The sequence below is a fragment of the Myotis brandtii genome, unplaced genomic scaffold, assembly GCF_000412655.1.
Source record: "Myotis brandtii unplaced genomic scaffold, ASM41265v1 scaffold581, whole genome shotgun sequence".
In the NCBI taxonomy this organism is placed as follows: domain Eukaryota; kingdom Metazoa; phylum Chordata; class Mammalia; order Chiroptera; family Vespertilionidae; genus Myotis; species Myotis brandtii.
In genome coordinates, this window is record NW_005370182.1 from 2,224,148 (window position 1) to 2,247,446 (window position 23,299).

Genomic DNA, 23,299 nt, shown 5'->3' on the forward strand with positions numbered 1-23,299 from the left:
GGAGGGGCTCCGAGGGGTCCCGGGACAGGGGCTCCCCGTGCGCCCGCGTGCTCGCGGCCAGGAGTTGCCCACGGTTTGAGCTTTTGCACGGAGACTCATCTGGAGCGGTGTTCCCCCCTCTTCCTGGCCCAGGAGTCTTCCCGGGCTGGTTCCCGGCCGGCGTGTCCCCAGCATCCCGCCCTTCTCATCAGCATCCCTCCCCGGGCCCCGGGAGCCTCCGGGGGCGGCCTGATTGCTGCACCGGGTCGGGGCGAGGATGGGGCTGGAGGTCACTGTGCGTAGGGACTGTCTTCTCTTTTCGCAGACGGTCGGGGCTCGGAGAGGCCGGGAGGGGACGTAGTGCCAGGGAGGCTGCCTTCCTTCTGTTTTAGGTCCCCAGGTCTCTTGGTGGGGTGGGAGGCGGGTGGAAAGGTGTGAGCTGTGGAGGTATGCGCTCTGGCCGGAGCGGGTTGTGACTTTCGGAGAGTCTGCTCCTCCGGCTCACCCTGGGTTTCCGAGTCTCCTGCGCCACGTTGGGGGCACCGGGCCAGGTGGCGCGGGAGGCTGGCGGCGGCTCAAGGGCGAACTGCAGACTTTCGGATGCTGCCCCGCAGCTGCTCTCCACACCCGCTTTTCTCCCTTACTTCCGCCAAAGGGATTGCAGACTGGTTTGGCAAGGGCGGTTGTGAGCTAGGGCCACTTTCCCGGTAGGACTAGCCAGGGCTTTTTGTGGTCTATGCCAAGTGTATTTTTAAAAAAATCACACACACACACACACGCACACACACGCTCACACACCGCACGCGAGAGGAATGAGGCGTGGTTTCTCTACAAGTGTCTGCCTACACTTTTGCAGAAGTGAAGTAGTACGGAGAGGGCTGGGTTGTGTGAGAGCGGGCTGGTGGAAGTAGTAGGAAAGCTAATATTTCATCTCCTCGCTTCCTGAATCTAATAAGAGACGCATCAGAGGAATAAAATAGCGATCAATAATGAGAATGATATGAAAATGACTGGGCAAGAGGAAGCAGTGGGCGCTAGATGTCCACTCCTGGCATCCTGTGCTTTATGGCTCAACCCAAACAAAACTCAAGAAGGCCTGCGGCTATGTGCCCTGTCATTGGAACCACAAGTACTCAAGTCTGCATTTGGGGGCGTGTGGCTGAAAAATCTGAGCTGGGTGGTGGCTGGCAGAGAGTAGATGAGGTTTGAGCAAGGTGACTCTTATTTAACTTTGGTGAAGCAGCCCTAGCTCCACTTTCTGCCTCTGACATTGCATTTAAAGGAGTCTAAGGGAGCAGGTAATTGAATCCAATGATCTCAGTGAAAGGGAAACATTATTACCTGAAGCAACTCAGTGTTTTGTATACTACTCATGAACTCAAAAGCAGTTTTTTTGCAAAATTCAAATCAACAGTTTGCAATTAGGTCCTGCTTCTTTTCCTCCAGGGAGTGTTTTAATAGTGGTAAGTAATCAGAAATTTTAACGTTTCATTCCCCAATGTCCAGTTAGCGCATCTTCCTGTAAATGCTGGATTTGTTTGTAGACATGCACTTCCTCTTTTGTATTACCTGGCTTATGTTTTTTGGCCTTGAACCCTCCTGAAGGGAAGGACAGCAAAGTGATCTAAAGAAATATCCTTTATCCAGAGTTATATTTTTGGAGCATGGGTCTGAAATAAAAAGGAAGTAACCTACATTTGTTTTTAGTTCTATATTCCTTCATCAAACATTTTTTGATACATTCACATGGAAAAAGGTAACTAACTTTAGAGGTAGACCTAGATCTCAGGCTCAGTTCTGCCTTTTGTAAGGTTGTAATTATGTAACAATCTCATCCTCAGGTTTTCTTATCCAGAAAATGGGATTGTGGGCACCAACCATGAAGTGGTATTGTGAGAAACAAATATGAGACTGGCCATTTTAAAACCCCTAAAACCATTCCAGACACTAAACCAGGGATGGCGAACCTTTTGAACTCGGCGTGTCAGCATTTTGAAAAACCCTAACTTAACTCTGGTGCCCTTGTGTTTGGGAACAAAACAAGACCACCCCCCACCCCCACCCAATGAAGAAAATAAAGCCTTATCCCTTTAAGACAAGAGAGGCGCAGGCTGGATCCTCCCTGAGCAGGGCTCGGATGTGAAGGGCCCGTAATTCCAGAGTAAATATCACCAGAAGGGCCTGGTGGTGCTTCACTCTCCCTCTGCACTCAGCAAACTCATTATGCCAATGCCCTTTGGTGACGCCAGCCTGTGGTCCCGTCCCGAGAGCTACTCCGGCGGGTGGGAGGGATGACTGACATTTAAGGCATCTCTCTGCACATGGTGGGTACAAAGCCGAGGTCAAGCCCTAGAGCAGTGATGGCGAACCTTTTGAGCTCGGCGTGTCAGCATTTTGAAAAACCCTAACTTCACTCTGGTGCCGTGTCACATATAGAAATTGTTCGATATTTGCAATCATAGTAAAACAAAGGTGTATATTTTTGATACTTATTTTATATATTTAAATGCCATTAACAAAGAAAAATCAACCAAAAAAATGAGTTCGCGCGTCACCTCTGACACGCGTGCCATAGGTTCGCCATCACTGCACTAAACTGTAGTTACCAAGATGAATGAGATTGGAATTCTGCTCTCAAAAGAAAATTCACATCTAGTCATCCAATGTATCTTCCCTCTACCCTCTTCGCTTTCAGCCAATTTCCTTCTCAATGGAACAGACATTCATTCCAAATAACTTGAAAGGGACTTAGCAGTCTAAGGAATATTTGTAAGATCTGCTAATAGTCAAATTTGAGAAGGGTATCTTGCCTTAGAAACCTGTATATTCAACCCCATTTTTTTTTAAATTTTTTTCTTAATATATTTTATTGATTTTTTACAGAGAGGAAGGGAGAGAGATAGAGAGTTAGAAACATCGATGAGAGAGAAACATCGATCAGCTGCCTCCTGCACATCTCCTACTGGGGATGTGCCCGCAACCCAGGTACATGCCCTTGACCGGAATCGAACCTGGGACCTTTCAGTCCGCAAGCCGACGCTCTATCCACTGAGCCAAACCGGTTTCGGCATCCCCATTTTTTTTGACAATTGAGAGTGACCTTGTATAAACAGATATGGAAGATTTTCTTCTAGCTATGTAGCTGGCAGGCTAAGTAGCCATCTCAGACAGTGGATAAAGAAAAATTGAATTTATTTAAGGAAAAGGGGGTAGGAGATGGGATATCCAAATGAAGGGCTGCACAGCACTGAGCCAAGGGGACATTGGGTGGATGATGGCAGCACCCAGGAGCTGAAGTCTCGTCCTTATATGCAGTCACTGGCGGGAAGCTCTTATCATCAGTGGGTCTGGGGGCTGAGCAGGTCCTGAGGTAGCCACAGTGTCACTTGTCTGGCTTTGCTGCTTTTCTGGGCCTGGAACTGAAAAACACCCGAGCCTTTAGGGAGGAAATGGTCAGGGGTCTAAACCACCTGACTAGCAATATGAAAGATCGAGGGTCCAAACCCCATGACAAGCGATATGCTAGGGAGGATAGGTTACCCTGGTAGTGAAGTTCTTGTTTTTCCAGTTTTGCCCCCTTACTAGGCATCCAGAGCTTTCTGCCCTGGTGAGTTTCTGTACCTGCCCCATTATCCTGCAGTACTCGTAGACCTGGGTGAATTGTTCAAGTTCTTGAGGTCCCGAATGATGTCTTGAGGTTCCTTAGCCATCTCTCAGGAAAGCAACCTTTGTTTCTTACCTGGAAAAACTACCATGAACCACATGATTAAGCAAGGTGCCAGGCTTTTTTCAAGAGACTCTTATTTGCTTCTTAAGGCTTTCTAGTGACATCCAGAGTCAGGTATATCTCTTTTAGGCATGACATCCCAGTCAAAATCTTGGTTGATAAAACTACAATGGGAAACTGGTCTTGCTGAATTCATGCAAAGAAATGTATTGCCATGATTCACTCATTAAGAATTGCCAAATTCTGGAGGGATCAGGTAGGGAGAAAACTATAAAAGCTTCCATATTGCTTATGAAGGAATAATTTACCAAATTGTTCTAGGGAAATATAATAAGCTTTCTTATATCTGGAAGACAAAATGATTTTCATATAATGAATCTTTTATTTGTCCTGATTATTTGCCAGTATGTTTTCAGTCATTATATAGAGTCCTAAAAATTTTCACTTTGAAGAGAAGACCTGTTTAGAAAGCTGTAATTTAGAGTAAATCAAAGTTCTTGTTATGAATATTTTCAGACTTAACTAACATATTTGTAAATGCATCAGAAAAATACAATGGTTTGTAAATGGCAAACGTAAATAACGTGATTATAGACTTGACCATAAAACAATTGACGAAGAATCTTGTTTTTCTGTAAGATATAACATTTCAAGATGACAATTTCTTGGTAAATAATAATTATTAAGAAATGACATGAAAGAATAATAAAGTTTATATTTTGAAATTCAACGCAGAGTTTTAAAATATATATAAAGAACAAACAATATGCAAGATTTTAAAACGTTGCACATGGCTTATTGGAAGTGTGTATTGAGCACAGGAAACAATTCATAAACACCCAATGTGTGGATTATAAACATCTGGAGTACTACTGCCAGATGCTTCCCACAGGGAACTATTATTCTAGGCTTATCACTGACAGGATACCTGTTACTCCTGAGAATTTCCTGTTTGAACTTGGCTCTGAATCTTTGCAAGTTCCTTCCTAGAGCAGATTGAAATTTCTAGAATATCCATTTTAATAAAAATATATGTATATTATTATTTGCCAAAGCTTCCCATGTAATTTTTCAAGCACATTAAAAACTTAGGGGAGAGAATGAATCCTTGAGGTGTATGTCAGGGCCTGTTGGAAGAACTAAAAGTCATTTCTCTGTTAAAAATATCTTTTAAGCCTTGCTGATGTGGCTCAGTGGTTGAGCATTTGACCCAGGAACCAAGAGGTCACAGTTCTATTCCTGATCAGAGCACATGTCCAGGTTTCAGGCTTGATCCCCAGTGGGGGGCGTGCAGAAGGCAGCTGATAGATCAGTGGTTCTCAACCTTCCTAATGCCGCGACCCTTTAATACAGTTCCTTATGTTGTGGTGACCCCCAACCATAAAATTATTTTAGTTGCTACTTCATAACTGTAATTTTGCTACTGTTATGAATTGTAATGTAAATATCTGATATGCAGGATGTATTTAGGCGACCTCTGTGAAAGGGTCGTTCGACCCCCAAAGGGGTCACGACCCACAGGTTGAGAACCGCTGTGATAGATGATGTGATAGATGATATTTCTCGTCAATGTTTCTAATTCTCTATCCCTCTCTCTCTAAAAATCAATCAACACACACACACACACACACACACACACACACACACACAGACACACACGAGCGCGCGCGCGCGTGTGTGTGTGTGTGTGTGTGTGTGTGTGTGTGTGTGTATAATTTTTTCTTTTGGTTAATCCTCACCCAAGTATATTTTTCCATTGATTTTTAGGGAGAGTGGAAGAGAGAGGGAAAGACAGAGAAACATCAATGTGAGAGAAACACATTTATTGGTTGCCTCGTGCACACGCCCAACCAGGGCCCAGGCTGGGGAGGAGCCTGCAACCAAGATCCGTGCCCTTGACCAGAATCGAACCTGGGACTCTTTGACCTGCAGGCTGATACTCTATCCATTGAGCTAAGCTGGCTAGGATAATAAACATATTTTTTTTTAAAAAAGGCTTTTGAAATTTTCAACTTTGAGAAGGTTGTCAAATATACTTAACCAAAAGATTATATTATAAATCTTTTGTAAATCTAGGTAAAACAAATGTATATATGTTATGGTCACTTGTCTGACTCTGCTGCTTTTCTAGGCCTGGAGCTGAAATACACATGAGACCTAGATGTCATCTTTAGGGAGGAAAAGGTCAGGGGTCTAAACCACCTGACCAGACATATCCTAGGGGAGGATGGTTACCGTGGGGATGAGGTTCTTGTTTTCTCAGTTTTGCCCCTTGCTAGGCATCCACAGCTTTCTGATCTAGTGAGTGTCTGTACCTGGCCCACTGTCCTTGCTCTGGGGGTCTAACAAGACTGAGCTTCAGTATCTTCCAGACTTTGGACAGACTTATCCATTCACTCTAAGAAACCAAGGAGAGTATAGTAATTGCATGGTGTTGTCACTTTCTGTATATCATTAACTCCTTTTATCCCTTTAACCACCCAATGAAGTTGTTCTGTCAATATCCACGTTTACAGAAGAGGAATTTAGCCACAGAGAGTTAAGTAGCTTGTTCAAATAGCACAGCTACTAAGTGGCTGAGTTGGGGCAAGCACTGGGCAGCCTGGTTTTAATCACTAAGTATTACAGCTTCTGCCTTGGATGAAGGTGAATGAGGGTGCCTGGGTTCAAATTTCCATTGACCCACTGGTTGACTTAGTTTTATGCAACATGGAGTAATACTTTTATGGTTTTTTCTGAACAAAGAAGATAACAAATGTAAGGTGTCTTCTACTCTACCTGACAAAGAGAATGGCATGCGATAATACTTAGTTATGCTCCTGTATGGCCCTTTACCTCCCTCCTTCCCCTACAATCCATCTCACAGAAAAAATTTGCTCCAGGTCTTGTTATTTTCAAGAAATCTGTGTTCCTCTGCCTTGAAATTTGATCTGGACTTCTCTGAGGCCAGTTAATATATTTTATCTGGAATCATAACATTTAGGTAGATGTTCTATCTCTCTTTCTAGGTGATGTGGTCCTTGAGAGTAGAGACCATGTGTGTTTCATCTGGGAGCCCCTGTGGGACAAAGGTCTCTGTGGCAGGACAGGGCAGAGGGTTCTGAAGTCTGGCTCTGCCGCTTACTAGCTAGTGTAAGTTGCTGAATCCCTCTGGTTTCTTCAAGTGTAAGAAGAGGACCATAATTAATTTCATGTGTTGGTTGTATAGATTAAACATATGATGCCTGTAAAATGCTTAGCACTGTGCGGAGCATATGCATAGGCATAACTCAATACATGGTAGGTATTCAATATTTGGCCTTATGCCTGTTAGATTGTTACAGGGATCACTGGCTTATTCTTTTTTTTTTTTTTTTAAATATATTTTATTGATTTTTTTACAGAGAGGAAGGGAGAGAGATAGAGAGTTAGAAACATTGATGAGAGAGAAACATCGATCAGCTGCCTCCTGCACACCTCCTACTGGGGATGTGCCCGCAACCCAGGTACATGCCCTTGACCGGAATCGAACCTGGGACCCCTCAGTCCGCAGGCCGACGCTCTATCCACTGAGCCAAACCGGTTTCGGCACTGGCTTATTCTTTTAAACAGATTTTTGGGAGCCTTTTGAAATGTAAGTTTCCCATTAGATGGGGTTACAGTGTTGGACTGTATAATAAACCACTAAATGGACTTTCATTGTCTGAGAGGTCATCCTGGCTTATCACAGACTTTCTCAGCAGTTTGGATCAAAGATATTAGGAAATGTGTTAGGAAACAACCGCATACTAAGTCTTAGTAAGTAATAGAACTTTTTTTTAAACTTCTAGAGAAACATACATATAGAGAAAGCTTTATTTTCCCAATTGGTCCCTTACCTGGTGAACCGCAGTGCCTAGTCTACTTGCTGCTTTTGCTGCTTACAATCATAATATGAGAGAATAGCTTCCTATGGACCATTGTCTAGACCAGCCGTGGGCAAACTACGGCCCGCGGGCCGGATCCGGCCCGTTTGAAATGAATAAAACTAAAAAAAAAAAAAGACCGTACCCTTTTATGTAATGATGTTTACTTTGAATTTATATTAGTTCACACAAACACTCCATCCATGCTTTTGTTTCGGCCCTCCGGTCCCGGTTTAAGAACCCATTGTGGCCCTCGAGTCAAAAAGTTTGCCCACCCCTGCTCTAGAGGAAGATGTAACCTTTACCACACATATTTAGCAGTTAGTAAATAAGAGAGGTTATGTGTGTTTAAGTATAAACTGTAATAATCAAGAACACTGGAAAAAATTAACCACAAGTTAAACAAATTGAACTTGACTATAATAAAACTAGTTCACCTTGGAGTGGACGAATGGGTGCTTGGTTGCTCCAGACATATTCATAAATATCAGTGTTATTCATAAACTCTTACAGGTCATTTGAATGACAGCTACAAGATGCTAGTGTAAAGATATTTGCATTAAAAGTTTTGAGCAGTTAGAATAGTCCCATAAAAATGTCTATGTGCTTCAATGATCTGAACTGCTGATGTATTCTCGGTAATACTAGGCATTAAAACAGCAATTTTTAATTGAAAATATTTAATATAAGTGGTGAATGCAAGAGAATGCAATTGTTTAAAGATCTGTATAAAATATTGGTATTTTTAAGAAAATATTTTATTGCAAACATTGGCTGTTTCCTCACCTAATAACACAATGAAATGTATCTTAATCATCTATACCCCTACTCAGATTCTGATTAGAGTTAATATGTGGAATATTATTTATTTATTTATTTATTTATTTGCTCCACTATGTAATTTTCTTGAAGACCTATTTCCTTTGGAACTAGATTAGATAGGAATAAACAGTAAAACTAAAAGACATACGTTTGCTTGAAACGCTTCTAAGGGATGAACTATATTAATGATGTTTACCTTATTTTAAAATCACTGCTCCAAAATTTCAGCATCTGACGTTCTATCAGTTCTTCTCAAATATGCCAAAGATACATCTAGTGATAAACAGCAGTGTGTGACAGTGTTCTCAACAGGTGACACTATTGGTGTTTTGGGCAGACAACTGTCCCTTGTGTGGGAATGCATGACTTTCATTAGATGACATTTAGTGTCTATGGCCTCTGTCCTCCTTATGCCCCCAGCTTCCCCTCAAGTCATTGTAATTACCTAAATTGCCTCCACATTTAAATATATCCCTTGGAAGACTAGTACTAACTATTGTCCAATAGGATAAAAATTGAGAATGTTTAAGGAAATTATCCTTGAGATCAGAGTATCTTCAAATAAGAAATTGTTTTGCTTTTTCTTCAGAAGATAACAATAATAATAATAATAATCTCACCTGGCTGGTATGTCTCAATGGTTGTGCATCAACCTATGAACCAAGAGGTCATGGTTCGATCCTGATCAGGGCACATGCTGGGTTGCAGGCTCCATTCCCAGTGCGGGGCATGCAGGGGGCAGCAGATCAATTATTCTCTCTCTCTCTCCCTCTCCCTTCCTCTCTTAAATCAATAAAAATATATTAAAAGATAATAATCTCTTGTGAAACTACTTTGATTTGAAGCAATAAGATTTTTCTCATAAGATTTATGTAATTATTAACATTTAATAATCAGATTATCATGGATCTCCTAGGCTCCAAATTTTCATTTGCTTTATTTTTTTAGTTTTTGTTAATTCTCACCTGAGGCCATGTTTTCCATTAATTTCTTCAGAGACAGTGGAAGGGAGGGAGGGAGGGATAAAGGTAAAGGGGTGAGGGGGAGAAAGATATTAATGTGAGAGAGACACATCGATTGGTTGCCTCCTGCCTGCACCCCTACGGGGGCCAAGGATTGAACCTGCAACCCAGGTATGTGCCCTTGACTGGGAATCGAATGCATGACCCTTCTGGAGCGTGGGCTGACACTCTAACCACTGAGCACACCAGCCAAGGCAATCTTTATTTGCTTTAAACTCTCCACAGCTTTTGGCAATATTGGCACCTGCTGCTCCTCAGCCCCCTATTGGCTTCCGTGCCCTCTGTGTTCTCCTCTTACTTCTCTGACTGCTCATTGGCAGCTGGTTTGGCTCTCCTTTTACCTCCTACTCATGGAAGTAAGTGTTCCTCAGTTTATGTTTTGAGTTTTGCTTCTGTGTATAGTCTATCTATTGGCAAAGCTCATCTTCTCTTCGCCTTGGCTTTCACCTCAGTAGGAGTAACTCCCATGTCATTATCTTCAGCCCTGACCTTCTCGTAGTCTCCAGGCTGACCTTCCCAAATGCCTTGCTGGACCGCTCCCCTTACTGTGGCTAACACCACCGACACCTTGTGGGTTCTTCTGAACTTTCTGTGTCTTCCTTCTTTCTGCTGCTCCCTCTGCTTTTATTGGTCTTATTATTTTACAGTATTCTAGTCTGGAAGCTTTTGAGACCCTCTCTCCCCTGGCCTTGTGACTCAGTCGGTTGCTAAGATTTGACGTTTGCATATCCAAAGTGTCCTCTTTTCTGATGCTGCCACAGAGTCCGCCACTTTTGACATATTTCCCAGAGTCATGTTGTAGTCTCGTAGCAGATCTTCTCATTTCTAGTCTCTCACTGTACAAGTTAATTCTTCCGTGCCACCAGATACTCCAACTGAAGTACTTCTCTCTTACCTACTTGTAAATAACACTTTGGTGACTCCCATTACCTAGGTCTGAGGAGCAACATTTCAGTCCTTGTTACTCCAGAAAGCTTTTTCAGGCTCATCTCCCACTGCCGTCGTAAAGTCAAACTGAAGTGTTCCCTGTGCCTCATTCACCTTCATGCCACTATACCTTTGGTCATGCTGTTCTTTCATCTTAAAATGCTCTAACTTCTTGCTATTTCCATATTTCACTTTAATCTCATCTTCAACCTGAGCTTAAACACCACCTTCAAATTTCACCTGAAGCCCCTGAATGGGATGAAGATTCTTTTCTAAAATTTCAGTAACATTGCATTTGTAACCTCTCTTATTTGTTTTAGCCATTTTATCACAGTTGCAACTGTATAAGCCTTCAGTTTCTTCAAATACTACAAATTTCGGGATGTTAACAATAACGAATTCACCTTTACATATCATTTAGCATTTTGGTGGATTATGGCATTTCAAGGAACTTAGAGGATATCTGTTTTTACTTTTATATGTTGTTTCTTCAGCATCTTCAATGAACAATAATCTATTATTTACTTTAAGTTTGTACAATGAGGCAGTCTGTTTAACCCAGTTATAATTGTTACTCAATTCTATTGCTTCTATGTAGGGCCCTTACTCAGCTTTCTGGGCCACACAAAATAAATCCCTTTTTGGGTTGATTGACAGCCTGTACATATGTGGTGATAGATCACATGTTTATGTTTTCTCTATTAATCTAACATTCTATTTTTCTAAATGTTCTTTGCATGACCTGGTTAAGCTCTTTTTTTTTTTTTTTTTTTTTTTTTTTTTTTAAGGCAACTAAGTTTTTGGAGACATTCAAGTTTAGGAAAGTCAAGAAGTGTACAGAATAGTTCAAGGATAAAAAGGATTATTTATTAATGTAAATGTTTGAACTCTTGTTCGTAACTCAAATTAGCCATCAATACCACCTCTTTTCTGATGAAGTTAGAGGTGAGAAATAGAAGTGTATCAGGAGATCCATCTATGGAAGGACCCACTGTTATCTCATGGCTGAACATTTATCTCTGGCCCTCAGCATAACAAATGAATAAATGAATAGACTACTGAAAGGAAGGAAAGAAAGGAAACCCACTTTAAATTTTGGTTACAATTAAGAATTAGCTACTCACTAAAAGTATTTATCTTTGTAGATGAATAGCATAGGAGGTAAAATGACAAACATGCCGTGTGTATTTGTATGCATATAATAAATGAGTTTAGAGACACTGGACCAAAGAAGTGGCTTTTAGGTTAAGCTGTAGAGATAACATTTGAGTAAAATTAGCTTGCCTTTATTGAACATTTCAATATGCGAAGCATCCTTTTACATGTTTATTTTACATGTTTTAACTAATTTAACCTTCAAAACCTTTTGACCCTCATTTTACAGATGAGAGAATTAGGGCACAGCGGTTTAAATATTTTACCCAAGGTTGCACATCTCATCAGTAAGGGGATCTGGATTAACCACAATGTATATTTTTAATATTAGTATTTTAAAATACTCACTGATGCTGTGGGTTTTAAGAGATTCCAGGGGGAAGAAGCTTGAGAAATGTTAAAAAAAAAAAAAGACTAGTCAACTATAATGAGTTTCGATCTGTTAAAACGTAGAGTCAGCGGAATGATGAGGCTTCCTTATTGCTTAGAGGATGCATCTGGAACCAAACTGGGAAGCTTAGAGAAAGGAATGACCTTGTGACTCTTTGTAAACCCAGAGAAGCTGGAGAAGCCAGTAGGGCCTGAAGGAATGATAAATCCAGACCTGCAGCTACGGGGCCGACAATATCGGGACAGGCAGCTATTAGCACCAGAAGCAGCTTCTCAGCTGGGCACTGTCTCAAGTGGCAGCTATTATCCTGATAGACAGCAACCCAGCCAGGCACTATCGCGAGAGACAGACACTGTCGACACAGGCAAGCTACTCTCCTGAGAGGCAGCCTCTATCGCGAGAGGATGACGCTATTGCGAAAGGCACCCACTACCATGACAGGCAGCTAGCTGTGAAACGCAGCTACTATAGCGAGAGGCAGCTACAGGGGATGGATTATGTCGCTACAGGCATCTACATGGCCATATCCGTGGTAGGTAATAATAATAATAAGGGGGGAAATACAATATGGTCTCAAATGGAAAAATAATTGATGATATTCATTAAAGGGAGAATAAAGACTCAGCAAGTTGAGGCTGTCTGTTAGAGAAACCCGAGAGTCAATGTAGTAGATGCTTCAATGCAGGTAAGATGCGAATGGCAACTAGATCTTACTCTCATGTCTTAAATCAATTTAAATCAGTAAATAATTAAGCATTGCTGTTATGCAGTACTCTGCATAGAGACCTGAATATATATATATATATGACATCTTTCCTGACCCCTTGAGGAGACTGTAACTTCAGAGATGCACTGTTTAAAGGTACAACCCAGAATAGGATTAAATGTCAAAATAAATGGCAGAGAGCAGTGATCTTCTACAATAGAGGCTGACAAACTATAGCTCTTGGGCCATATTCAGTCAGCTGCCTGCTTTTCCAAATAAAGCTTTCCTGGAATACAGCCACCGGTTTGTTTCAATATATTCTGTGGCTGCTTTCTTGCACAGCGCAGAGTTGAGTAGTTGTAACTAAGCCTGCAAAGCCTAAAGTATTTACTATCTGGCATTTAGGAGGATAATATTTGCTGACCCCAGCTCTAGGATTTCAGAAGAGGGAGACTTTAGTATGTGATGGAAGAATTGAACAAGGTTTTAATGAAAGAAGTGGGTATGTTTTGGAGCTGAAAGGTAGATAGTATTTAAAGTGAAAGGAGCAGATGGCCATTGTAAGTGCCACAAAACTCAAAACTAAAAGCAAACACAAAGATAAATACTAAAGTCTGCTGAAGTATAAGAATCATATCACTGTGTATAATTCATATACTATTATAACCATTTGCCTATGAGTGTGTTTTTTTTTAAGTATTCATCTAGGGCAGTGATTCTTCACCTTGAGACATTTGAGTTCATTGGTAAACTGCTTAAAGAAAAGATTTTTGTTTTATCTATAATCCGTGATACTAAAATATTGTCTACATGGAAAATCACTATTCTGGAGTATTTACTCATTGGACAAAATTGATTATTTTCTGCTGAGGACAGAGAATATATCCCCCCCCCCCCCCATGTTGTCTCTACCTTCATAAAGTGCATGCATACTGAACATACACTAATAATTTTTGCTGATAACCAGGAGGTGCAAAGTGATCCACTGCCTGTGCCTTGCCTGGGGCCATCTGGCAGGAGCTACAGAGTGATCTACAGATGTCTGCTACTTTTGTTGGGCTTAGATGTGCCCAGGAGAGGCCAAGGTGTGAAGCAAGGCAGGCTGCTGCTAGTGCTAAGCTTGGGGCCTCTTACTGATAGGTATGGGGCATGCGGACACCAGCTGCTGCTTATTTGAGAGATTTTAGGAAAGTCTGAAGCCTGAGTCAGGACAGGCCATTCATATGGAAAAGCTGCTGCAAACAGCTTTGGTGGGGATGCAAATTGGATGAGGCTGGAATCTCAGGAAATCACCAGGATGGAGCAAACAGTGTGAGCCAAGCTGATGGAAACTCAGACATGGCGCCTGCATCTGTGAAGTGGGGGGTCTCAGCCTAGGAACAGTGACCTTTGCCAGCACTTTTGTCTGGGAGAAAGCTATCTGCTGAGTTCTTGCCCAGTGCCAGGTAATCCAGTTCCTCCAGTATGTCCCTGGATCACCCGAAGCCACTGCCCCTGTGTTGAGGGATCTGGTGTGGGGCTGGCTCTCCTTGCTCCTAATGGGAGACCTCTGCAGCCTAGATATCCCTCCTAATTGCCTGGCTGGCATGTCTCCGTGGTTGAGCATTGACCTATGAAGCAGGAAGTCATAGTTTGATTCCCAGTCAGGGCGCATACCCAGTTTCAGGCTTGATCCCCAGTGTGGGGGATGCAGGAGGCAGCCAATCAATGATTCTCTCTCATCATTGATGTTTCTCTCTCTCTCTCCCTCTCCCTTCCTCTCTGAAGTAAATAAAAATATATTAATTTATATAGTTGTAGGACTTCCATTAAGCCAGCTTTCAGGCAGTTCTGAATTATGGTTCTGTATTTTAGTTGTCATTTTAATGTGATTGTGAGAGGCGGTGAGTACTGGCATTTCCCTATGCTGCCATCTTGGTTTCCTCCTGTTTCTATTATTCATATAGTTCCCAGTTACTTATTGCATGGTATCTTCAATGTAGCAGTTAAGTGCTTGAATGCATTTTCCTAAAGGGATGGCCTCTGTCAGAAGGAAAACAAAGAATCAATGCAAGTTAATATGAGTTTCTTTTTCTGAATTTAAAAAGCAGCAGGTACTGCAGAAATATTTGCATATCACTATTAGATATGACAGTATAGGAGATAATGAGTAGATAGGAAAAGGTGAATGTTTAGAAGAAGCCTCAAGGAGTATAAGAAAATGTAAGTCCATCCCTGTGGGCAATATTAGCATCTCTGGAGAGTAACCTGCTGCATGGAGAATATTAATTACACAAGGTAATGGCCTGCCACTGGAGGATTTACGATCTAAAGCTCATCTAAAAATTATTTTCTTTTTTATCTTTAATTTTTAAATAACGTGTTAATTTAAGAAAAAAAATGCTGCATGGAGGAGACATGCAAATTTTAATTGTGTTTTAAATATTTTTATCAATAACATAGATTTGTGACTCTATCTCAGTAAGGTACCTAAGTTCATTATCTATGGACCTATCATTAATTAAAAAAATATTTTAAATGCTTAGAAACCTAATTTTACTTTAGTATTTGTGATCAAAATTATTATGCATATTTGGTCTAGATAGAACTTCATTTAAGAGTGAGTATTCCATTCAACTTTTTTAGTCTATAAGCTATTTGAAATTAGTTCATGTTTTATTCGGCCTCTTGCTTTACTAGCCTTTGCCTTGAAGAAATAATACTTATTGTCTCTTTAGCTACGCACTCAGATATTGAGTTGCGGTCTATGAAATCTAAATTTGAACATGTAACTTTTTGGCATTCTCTTGGTGTCCTAAGGATTCTCACAAGGACTTAGGTTTTTGGAGTTCGAAAAGGGGAAAGAGAAATGGATATAGGGGTTTTATATGCATCACCTCCTGAAAGTCATTATCTGACAACCTCAACATCTCTGTAACATGAGGGAATATTATCAGTTATTATTACTACCTACTAATAGTATTTTATAGGAGAGAGTTGATGGGAAAAACAAGAAATTTTCCATTTAAAAATTATTAAAATTAAAATTATTGGGGGTAATAATAAAATTATGTTTTATTAAAATTATTGGGGGTTATAATAAAATTATGTAGGTTTTAAGTGTACAATTCTATAATACATCTTCTGTGTATTGCTGCATGTGTTTATTATCCAAGGTCAAATCTACTTCCATTACTATGACCTTCTTTACCCTTTACTAAATGCTCCATTGTGAATTGAACACCTTTATAGACAGATTATGAGTACAGACCATCTATTTATTTATAAGGCTATGTATAATATATAAGCTGCAGTTTGCCAAAGCCAACGGTCTAAGGCCAGTAATTCAAATAAAGCTAAGTTGTGCAAATTAGGTTTTCCTATATCATTGGGCTTCTTTCACAAAAGTGGAAATAGAGAATCAAGTTGAAAACATAGTAGGATTCTGACCAACAATCCTACTGAAGGTTATTAGTCCTGAAGTTAACAAACATAATATTGCCAGATTGTCTATTAGGGTGAGAAAAGTTTTTACGTGAATATTTTGGCTCCTGAAAAGGACCGTCTATTGTAATGAAATCATTAATGATTTAAAGGAAGTGGTTCTGATGTGCTCTTTATTTTATTAAAAGGCATCAGAATAATATAGGGTGGTTGAAGTGCCATGATTCTGTAACTTTATTTCATTAGAGAATTAAACTTTAAAAAAAATCATACATTATTTTGCCTGTAGAGCCATCTCCTTTTTATATTCCCGAGAAGTCTCTGAAATTCCTAGAAATCTGAAAATAAAAACACACAACCACATACTTTTTCAATTTTTCAGTATAATTTTGTTTCAAATATGCCGGTGATGACTAATAAAAACTTTCTCTACTTTCATTTGACACTGATTTTTACCTTTTTTCTTTTCTTTGCAGTTGTTTGTAAGAGGAATTCCCTGATACGATTGAAAACAGGTATGTGGAGAGAAGTATGTGCCAAGATTGGCACACATTCAGATGCTGAGGTGGCTGCCTCTGTGAAACAAGTACACTGTGTATCACACAATTATGCCAATCATGATGCTGCCAACGTTGCCAGGCATTCTTATCTTTGCTCTGTACTCCTGTTCTTGAGTGTCATGAATGGTGTTGCCATTGCTCCAGAAATCTGCTTTTGGTCTGTTTCTGAAACAGTATCCTAATCAACAGAAAGACTTGTTTTTTTCTGGACTTCATCTTGGTCATCAGACTGGATTTATCCTGTGAACTCTACTAGTAAGTACCAGAGAGGCTAAAAAGATGAGTCTGTTGGAGCCTGCTTATTGCCTCATCTTGGACTCTGGCCTGGTTCTTGCTCCATGACTTGACTCTGTTGAATCTTGGCATTGACTCTGGCCAGGACCTAGTGACTGTTCCCTGAAATGCCCTTCAGCTTTACTGGAAGGGGAAACTACAAATGATAGTCATGGGAACCTAACAGTTGCCAAAAGCCAGACTGACAAAGAAAAACATAAAGGGCAAGCAACAGCATGATGCCTGCAGTAACAGGCTGGTAGCTTTACCACCCTAGGCTTGTGACCTTTACACATAAATACATAGAGTAGGGATTTCATTGTACAGCATTTTGCTTGTTATTTAACAAAAGAATTGGAGGCACATATTAATGTATTTATTGAGGGTAGGAAGCACCCTATAGTGCCGAAATAACATCATTTTATGGAAATTCTCTTTTGCTCCTGACCAAAGCATTTATCATTTACTTTGAACAGAACTAAAAAAGTAAACAACTGCAGAAATCATTTGCCATGCAATTCAGATATTCTAGTAGAACACTAAGAGTGTCTAAATTAGCATTTATCCTCTATAAGTAAGCTCTTAGTTTTTCCTATTTTAATATTTCTTTAAAACATATTTTTATTGATTTCAGAGAGGAAGGGAGCAGAAGAGAGAGAGAGAAACATCAATGATGAGAGAGAATCATTGATCAGCTACCTCCTGCACACCCTCTCCTGGGAATCAAGCCCAACACCTGGGCATGTGCCGTGACCTCCTGGTTCATAGGTGGACGCTCAACCACTGAGCCACACCAGCCGGGCTATTTTAGTTTTTTTTTTAATTAAAAAAATATCGAGTTAGATGTTTTTTACAATACCAAAAAAAAAAAATACCCAGTTTATTTTTAAGTTACATTATTTGTATTTTATTGTGTAAAAATAACCCTGTCATCTTCTTAAGACTGCTTGATTCTGTTCCTTAGTTATTCAATTAGTTCAAGTCAGCTGTTTGTAAGGGCAAAAAATAATGTTCAATAGAATGAGAAAGGGGGACTGAGTAACTTTTATTATGGAGAAAAGTGTTGTCCATGGAAATTAGAAGAATTTTAGCATTTCCAGAATAAGCCCATTATATGAGAAAAGCTAAAACACATGTATTTATTTCCACAGTTTTCCTAATATTAATTATTTAAAAGGTATCTCAAACTCATTTCTCCTGTTATACTTAATAGCATATTTACTAGCATCATTACTCCATTAAAAGTCATATTCTGCTTGAGAACTTACTTCAAATGAGTGATATTTTATAGATTATAATTGTTACATGTTACGACGGCATAAATATAACCTTTGGAGAAGTGGCTGGCTATCTTTATTAAATAATTAATGTATATTTTTTCTAATACATAATATTTTGAGTTAATATGTAGTGTGAGGATGAAATTGCTTCTCTCTTTTTAGCATTACTTTTAGGCCCATTTCTTCATAAACTATGTAATAAAAAAATTTAATCTGCATATATTATTGCTCTATTCTTCACATCTTTAGCCATGGGAATATATTACTTAAATTAGTGCACACTCTAAGATTTATAAAGGCAAAATGGTTTCTTCTTATTAAATATATGCACCCTCTCATTTATCATCTATAATAATAAAAAAATAATATGCAAATTGACTGAACGGCCGAACAGCGGAATGACCTTCCGGACTACCTTCCAGACAAAGCTGCGGCTGCGAAGGCCTACTTTTGCACAAATTTCATGCATCGGGCCTCTAGTTATTAATATACTCATAATATTCTACTTGGCTTTGGACAGGCACTAGCTTCCAATCTACAGTTATTCAGGCAATGCCTAAGTTCATAATTTTTCACACTTATTTGATTACACATGCCATTTTTGAACAGAATTTTATAACACTGGAATTTTATGAAACACCATTTAGCAACCATAGTCTTGAGGAAAGAACTTTGTGCTTAAGACCAAATAGACTTTTGAAAGTTATTTATAAAGCCCTCAATGTGCTTGAAGAGGAACTAAATTTGGATTTCATTTTCAGAGTTCTAAACATGCGACATATTCTTAGGTGTTTTATAATGCATATCAAAGTAGGTAGCCCTGTCCCCACTTTCATAATAAAATGACAAACATCAAGACCATATGGGGTAATAAAATTTTAATATTGATATCCTATCTAATAGAATATGCTAATTGACCCTCACACAGTCACAAAGATGATGGTGCCCAAAGCCAATAAGGAGGGAATATGCTAATTGACTGCCCAGCCCTCAAAGATGGTGGCGCCCACAGCCACAAGATGGCCGGCAGGGGAGGGCAGTTGTGGGCAATCAGGCCAGCAGGGCAGGGCAGTTGGGGGCAACCAGGCCTGCAGGGGAGGGCAGTTAGAGGTGACCAAGTTGGCAGGGGAGGGCAGTTGGGGACTATCAGGCTGGCAGGGGAGGGCAGTTAGGGGCAATCGGGCTGGCAGGGGAGCAGTTAGGTATCGATCAGGCTGGGAGGGGAGTGATTAGGGGTGATCAGGCTGGCAGGCAGAAGTGGTTAGGGGCAATCTGGCAGGCAGGCAGGCAAGCTGTTGGGAGCCAGCAGTCCTGGATTGTGAGAGGGATGTCCGACTGCCTATTTAGGGGATCAGGCCTAAATCAGCAGTCGGACATCCCCAAGGGGTCCCAGATTGGAGAGTGTGCATGCTGGGCTGAGGGACATCCCCTCCCAGTGCACGAATTTCATGCATCGAGCTTCTAGTAATAATAATAAAAAACAAAATGATAAATGGGATTATTGAGGTGGGGACTTAATTGTTGAAACCTGGGGTCTGGCCTAAAAGACTCAAAACTATTTAAATCTGACTTCATTACTAGAGACTACATGAACACTTCCCAAGAGAGGTTACTATGGTTATTTTGTTAATTATCAATACTGTTTGTTTTTTTAATATTTTATTGATTTTTTACAGAGAGGAAGAGAGAGGGATAAAGAGTTAGAAACATCGATGAGAGAGAAACATCGACCAGCTGCCTCCTGCATATCTCCTACTGAGGGTGTGCCCGCAACCAACGTACATGCCCTTGACAGGAATCGAACCCTGGACCCCTCAGTCCGCAGGCCGACGCTCTATCCACTGAGCCAAACCGGTTTCGGCAATTATCAATACTGTTTATGTGCTTCTCTGATAAGTGGATTTCACAGATTTCCTTAAACACACAACTTAGCATCTCTCAATGATTTTTCTCACCACATTCTAAAGTTTTATTTTATATACCTCATGTTCAAGCATTTATTAAATGACATGGCTAACCAATATACATTTTAAAATGTGGATGCTTAGTACTTTTTGCTAATTGTGTTTCCATAGAATCTCATTCCATTGTTCCTAGCATGGCTGAGACCAATGAAATTAAAAATGTTGTATTCAATAATGGGGCTAAAAGATGAGTAAAAAGTCACCTGCATTCAAGAAGCACAGACAAGTTTCCTAAATTTTGACTGTTTGCCAGTCTACTGAAACAGTCACTGGACTTTTCCTTTCACACTTCCTACATCTTCCAAGGAAATGAAAATAAAGATATGCAAAGCTAATTCTTTTAAAGTAAAATGTTCTCTTCCAATTCCAAAATGAATGACTGTTACCAGTCTTAATTGTTCAGTACGCACTCTTAGGGTGGGTGTGTGGTCTTCATTCTTAATAGTGGCTTTGGTAATAACGTCCACATGGGTATTAAGGTCAAGCAATTCCAAAGAGAAATGCTTGTGACTTTTGATTGCTGATACCATCATCCCCGGAGTTGCTCACAACTCATTTTTTTCCCCTTGATTTTGTCAGAATCACCTATTTGCAGTGAATTTTTGATACATAAATGGTATCATTGATAGGAGAATGGTGTTTTACTTGGAAATTGGCTACACTTTCTATGTGAAATTTTATGCTGATATAATTTTCAGATTTTTCTATTCTTACATTTTCCCATTTACAACACTTGATTATAAAGAACTATTCACTTAGTCCATTTTATTTCTCATCTATCCAAAAAACTCTACATGTTAGATTTTTTTTGAGTGACTTCTCACTTTGACACGAAGATTTTATCAAATACTTTTTGTTGAAATACACATTTAGCCTGTACGAAATCTGATTTATAAGATATACCCTTTTTTATTTTCAGATTGGTAGGATTCAAACAAAGGAAAATTTAAGTTCTAGATTTGAAGGCTTAATATCATGGATTTTACACAATCTGTCCATACAAATCGAATCACACACTCACAGGAACTTAGATGTTGTTTAGCCCAGTATTTCACCCAGTGTTAATCCTACTGAATCTATGAAAAGTGATTATCCAGCTTAGTGAGAAGGTTTGCCTGCACACAGCGAACTCATCATCTACAGGCAGCTCATATTTTCTTAGTCAGCCTTATTAGTTAGTAAGTTTATTTTAGTACTAGTGGCCCGTTGCATGAAATTCTTGCACTGAGGGTGTTGGGGGGTTCTTCAGCCTGGCCTGCACCCTTTTGCAGTCCGGAGATAGGGTCTAAGCCAGCAGTCGGACATCCCTCTCACAGTCCAGGACCCTTTACTCCTTACTGCTCGCCTGCTCGCTGCTCCTTACTGCTCGACTCGCTCCTCACGGAGGCGGGAGAGGCTCCCACCACCACTTCTGTGCTTGCCAGCCGTGAGGCCGGCTTCCTGTGGGAGTGCACTGATCACCAGGGGGAAGCTCTCCTGTGTTGAGCATCTGCCCCCTGGTGGTCAGTGCACATCATAGCGACCAGTCGTTCTGGTCATTCTGCAGTAATGGTCGCTTAGGCTTTTATTATATAAACTAGAGGCCCGGTGCACAAAATTCGTGCACTGGGGGGTGGGGTTCCCTCAGCCCAGCCTGCCCCTCTCACAGTCCGGGAGCCCTCAGTGGATGTCCTACTGATGGCCACAGTCTGGCAGCAGAGGCTCGGAGCAGGCGTCCCGTGTGTGTGTGTGTGTGTGTGTGTGTGTGTGTGTGTGTGTGTCTAAATTTTGACTGTTTGCCAGTCTACTGAAACAGTCACTGGACTTTTCCTTTCACACTTCCTACATCTTCCAAGGAAATGAAAATAAAGATATGCAAAGCTAATTCTTTTAAAGTAAAATGTTCTCTTCCAATTCCAAAATGAATGACTGTTACCAGTCTTAATTGTTCAGTACGCACTCTTAGGGTGGGTGTGTGGTCTTCATTCTTAATAGTGGCTTTGGTAATAACGTCCACATGGGTATTAAGGTCAAGCAATTCCAAAGAGAAATGCTTGTGACTTTTGATTGCTGATACCATCATCCCCGGAGTTGCTCACAACTCATTTTTTTCCCCTTGATTTTGTCAGAATCACCTATTTGCAGTGAATTTTTGATACATAAATGGTATCATTGATAGGAGAATGGTGTTTTACTTGGAAATTGGCTACACTTTCTATGTGAAATTTTATGCTGATATAATTTTCAGATTTTTCTATTCTTACATTTTCCCATTTACAACACTTGATTATAAAGAACTATTCACTTAGTCCATTTTATTTCTCATCTATCCAAAAAACTCTACATGTTAGATTTTTTTTGAGTGACTTCTCACTTTGACACGAAGATTTTATCAAATACTTTTTGTTGAAATACACATTTAGCCTGTACGAAATCTGATTTATAAGATATACCCTTTTTTATTTTCAGATTGGTAGGATTCAAACAAAGGAAAATTTAAGTTCTAGATTTGAAGGCTTAATATCATGGATTTTACACAATCTGTCCATACAAATCGAATCACACACTCACAGGAACTTAGATGTTGTTTAGCCCAGTATTTCACCCAGTGTTAATCCTACTGAATCTATGAAAAGTGATTATCCAGCTTAGTGAGAAGGTTTGCCTGCACACAGCGAACTCATCATCTACAGGCAGCTCATATTTTCTTAGTCAGCCTTATTAGTTAGTAAGTTTATTTTAGTACTAGTGGCCCGTTGCATGAAATTCTTGCACTGAGGGTGTTGGGGGGTTCTTCAGCCTGGCCTGCACCCTTTTGCAGTCCGGAGATAGGGTCTAAGCCAGCAGTCGGACATCCCTCTCACAGTCCAGGACCCTTTACTCCTTACTGCTCGCCTGCTCGCTGCTCCTTACTGCTCGACTCGCTCCTCACGGAGGCGGGAGAGGCTCCCACCACCACTTCTGTGCTTGCCAGCCGTGAGGCCGGCTTCCTGTGGGAGTGCACTGATCACCAGGGGGAAGCTCTCCTGTGTTGAGCATCTGCCCCCTGGTGGTCAGTGCACATCATAGCGACCAGTCGTTCTGGTCATTCTGCAGTAATGGTCGCTTAGGCTTTTATTATATAAACTAGAGGCCCGGTGCACAAAATTCGTGCACTGGGGGGTGGGGTTCCCTCAGCCCAGCCTGCCCCTCTCACAGTCCGGGAGC

At 40.5% G+C, this 23,299-nt stretch overlaps 2 protein-coding genes across 3 annotated transcripts in view; both read left to right on the forward strand.

The window, feature by feature from the left end:
• Positions 1–16,778, forward strand: part of LOC102248283 — a 22,351-nt gene extending 5,573 nt beyond the window's left edge. Inside the window, 2 exon segments of the mRNA XM_014550058.1 lie at positions 12,074–12,271; positions 16,513–16,778. Coding sequence (XP_014405544.1) covers positions 12,074–12,271; positions 16,513–16,778 — 464 coding nt within the window.
• SLC16A7 (solute carrier family 16 (monocarboxylate transporter), member 7) overlaps positions 6,816–23,299 on the forward strand; it is a 151,629-nt gene continuing 135,145 nt past the window's right edge. Inside the window, exons 1-2 of one of the 2 annotated variants that reach the window (XM_005879063.2) lie at positions 6,816–6,838; positions 16,513–16,551. The gene's annotated coding sequence lies outside the window, so the exon portion shown is untranslated. Of the gene's footprint in view, positions 6,839–14,048; positions 14,059–16,512; positions 16,552–23,299 lie in introns of those variants that run through there. The other variant, XM_014550083.1, reaches the window with a different exon arrangement.